Here is a 2139-nt window from a genome sequence, read left to right as displayed (position 1 = left end):
CCATGGATGTGTAGTAAGTCTTTCCTCCTAATTAGCAGGTCTAGATATGTGGACAGTACTTCTGAGGAGTCCTGTCTCTTGTAGGACAACTTGTCTTTATTATTAATCTAGAAAACCTAGACTCCCTTGCTCGCTTTTTTCACGTTGTGTGAAGGTATCCAAGACTTCGCCAACTAAAACTCACCTGGATGGGGACGTACATGTGAATCAATAATAACTCCTAACTCCGAGGTGAAGGTGTTTGGATGCCCCCGGGGTATGAACAGCCGGCAATGGAAGATACCTCCACACGTCGAATTCTGAAAACGGAAAAGGGAAGTTTGCTGCTCTTAATTGAACGACGATGGTCTGGTAATATAAATATCCGCAGCTCAAAGTAGACACACGTTTCCCAGCAAGCATTGCGAAATGGGGAATAAATAAACTCATGCTACCCGCATGAAAAAATCAATGTGGATATCTGTGGCAATGTGGATGTCTGTGACAGTGTGGATGTCTGTGACAATGTAGATGTCTGTGACAATGTGGATCTCTGTAACAATGTAGATGTCTGTGTCAATGTTGATCTCTGTGACAATGTGGATGTCTGTGACAGTGTGGATATCTGTTACAATGTTGATGTCTGTGTCAATGTTGATCTCTGTGACAATGTGGATGTCTGTGACAATGTGGATCTCTGTGACAATGTGGATGTCTGTGACAATGTGGATATCTGTGACAATGTGGATATCTGTGACAATGTGGATTTTTGTGACAATGTGGATATCTGTGACAATGTGGATGTCTGTGACAATGTAGATGTCTGTGACAATGTAGATGTCTGTGACAATGTGGATATCTGTGACAATGTGGATCTTTGTGACAATGTGGATATCTGTGACAATGTAGACGTCTGTGACAATGTGGATCTCTGTGACAATGTGGATATATGTGACAATGTTGATGTCTGTGACAATGTGGATCTCTGTGACAATATAGATATCTGTGACAATGTGGATCTCTTTGACAATGTGGGTCTCTGTGACAATGTGGATGTCTGTGACAATGTGGATATCTGTTACAATGTTGATGTCTGTGACAACTTGGATCTCTGTGACAATGTGGATCTCTGTGACAATGTGGATATAGCATCAAACCCTCAATTATATACACTCACACCCATCAGCATATATCCCCGAACCCTGCAGTCCCCAGCCTCACTCCCTGCAGTATATATCCTCAAACCCAGAGTACATACCCTTAAACCCTGCAGTATATATCTTCAAACCCAGAGTACATACCCTTAAACCCTGCAGTATATATCCTCAAACCCAGAGTACATACCCTTAAACCCTGCAGTATATATCCTCAAACCCAGAGTACATACCCTTAAACCCTGCAGTATATATCCTTAAACCCAGAGAACATACCCTTAAACCCTGCAGTATATATCCTCAAACCCAGAGTACATACCCTTAAACCCTGCAGTATATATCCTTAAACCCAGAGAACATACCCTTAAACCCTGCAGTATATATCCTCAAACCCAGAGTACATACCCTTAAACCCTGCAGTATATATCCTCAAACCCAGCAGTAAACCCTTTGTCTATATACCCTCGAACCCTGTTAGTGTATATGCAGCAATAACATACACTCTAGCCGTCAAAGTGACGTCGATGACACTGACGCCCATCTGACCCGTGGGTTGTTTATTGACTAGAAACTTGGAAATCTGGAGGTCAAACTGAACGACCTCTGTTCTATGCCGGCTTCTAAACTGCTCTCCATCTGCTGCACATTAAAAGCTTGAACCACGCCCAAATTTTAATAATCCTAATAAATGACGAAGAGGACTAATGCTGGGAGTCAGGTTTCTGAATTCCCAACCAAAACAACTGACGAGCCAGTTAGAAATGTTCATTGTATGTCCAAATTACGCGATCAATTTGATGCCGACGTCTGAAATATTTTATTAACCCTTTTACAGCCAGTGTGGAAATTAGAATGTCCTTTCCCTGCCTCTTAAACATGCGCGGTCAGAAGAGAGCACATTTAACCTTGACCTGCAGAGACTGTTCATACACACAAATTTAAAGCATCTACATCATCTACAACACAGATGGGAGAGTGTATGACAATCATGCAGGATACATTCTAC

At 42.0% G+C, this 2139-nt stretch overlaps 1 protein-coding gene across 1 annotated transcript; it reads right to left on the bottom strand.

Moving 5' to 3' along the window:
- Positions 1-425: 425 nt before the first annotated feature.
- LOC139455996 (uncharacterized) lies at positions 426-1769 on the bottom strand. Its single transcript, XM_071237516.1, has 2 exons — positions 1727-1769; positions 426-1108 (listed from the first exon to the last, which is right to left on the bottom strand). Exons 1-2 carry the CDS (start codon positions 1767-1769, stop codon positions 426-428), a joined length of 726 nt encoding a protein of 241 aa, XP_071093617.1.
- Positions 1770-2139: the final 370 nt, after the last annotated feature.

Source organism: Haliotis cracherodii, unplaced genomic scaffold, assembly GCF_022045235.1.
Source record: "Haliotis cracherodii isolate W230 unplaced genomic scaffold, xgHalCrac1.p SCAF_11, whole genome shotgun sequence".
NCBI lineage: Eukaryota > Metazoa > Mollusca > Gastropoda > Lepetellida > Haliotidae > Haliotis > Haliotis cracherodii.
Note: the sequence above shows the minus strand (reverse complement) of the source record. Positions and strands in the feature narration are given on the sequence as shown.

Coding starts and splice junctions, on each gene's coding strand:
- LOC139455996 (XM_071237516.1), bottom strand. CDS start 1,769: ATGGAGAGCAGTTTAGAAGCCGGCATAGAACAGAGGTCGTTCA. Junction 1,109..1,726: donor CATAGAACAGAGGTCGTTCA/GTTTGACCTCCA, acceptor ACATTGTCACAG/AGATCCACATTGTCACAGAG.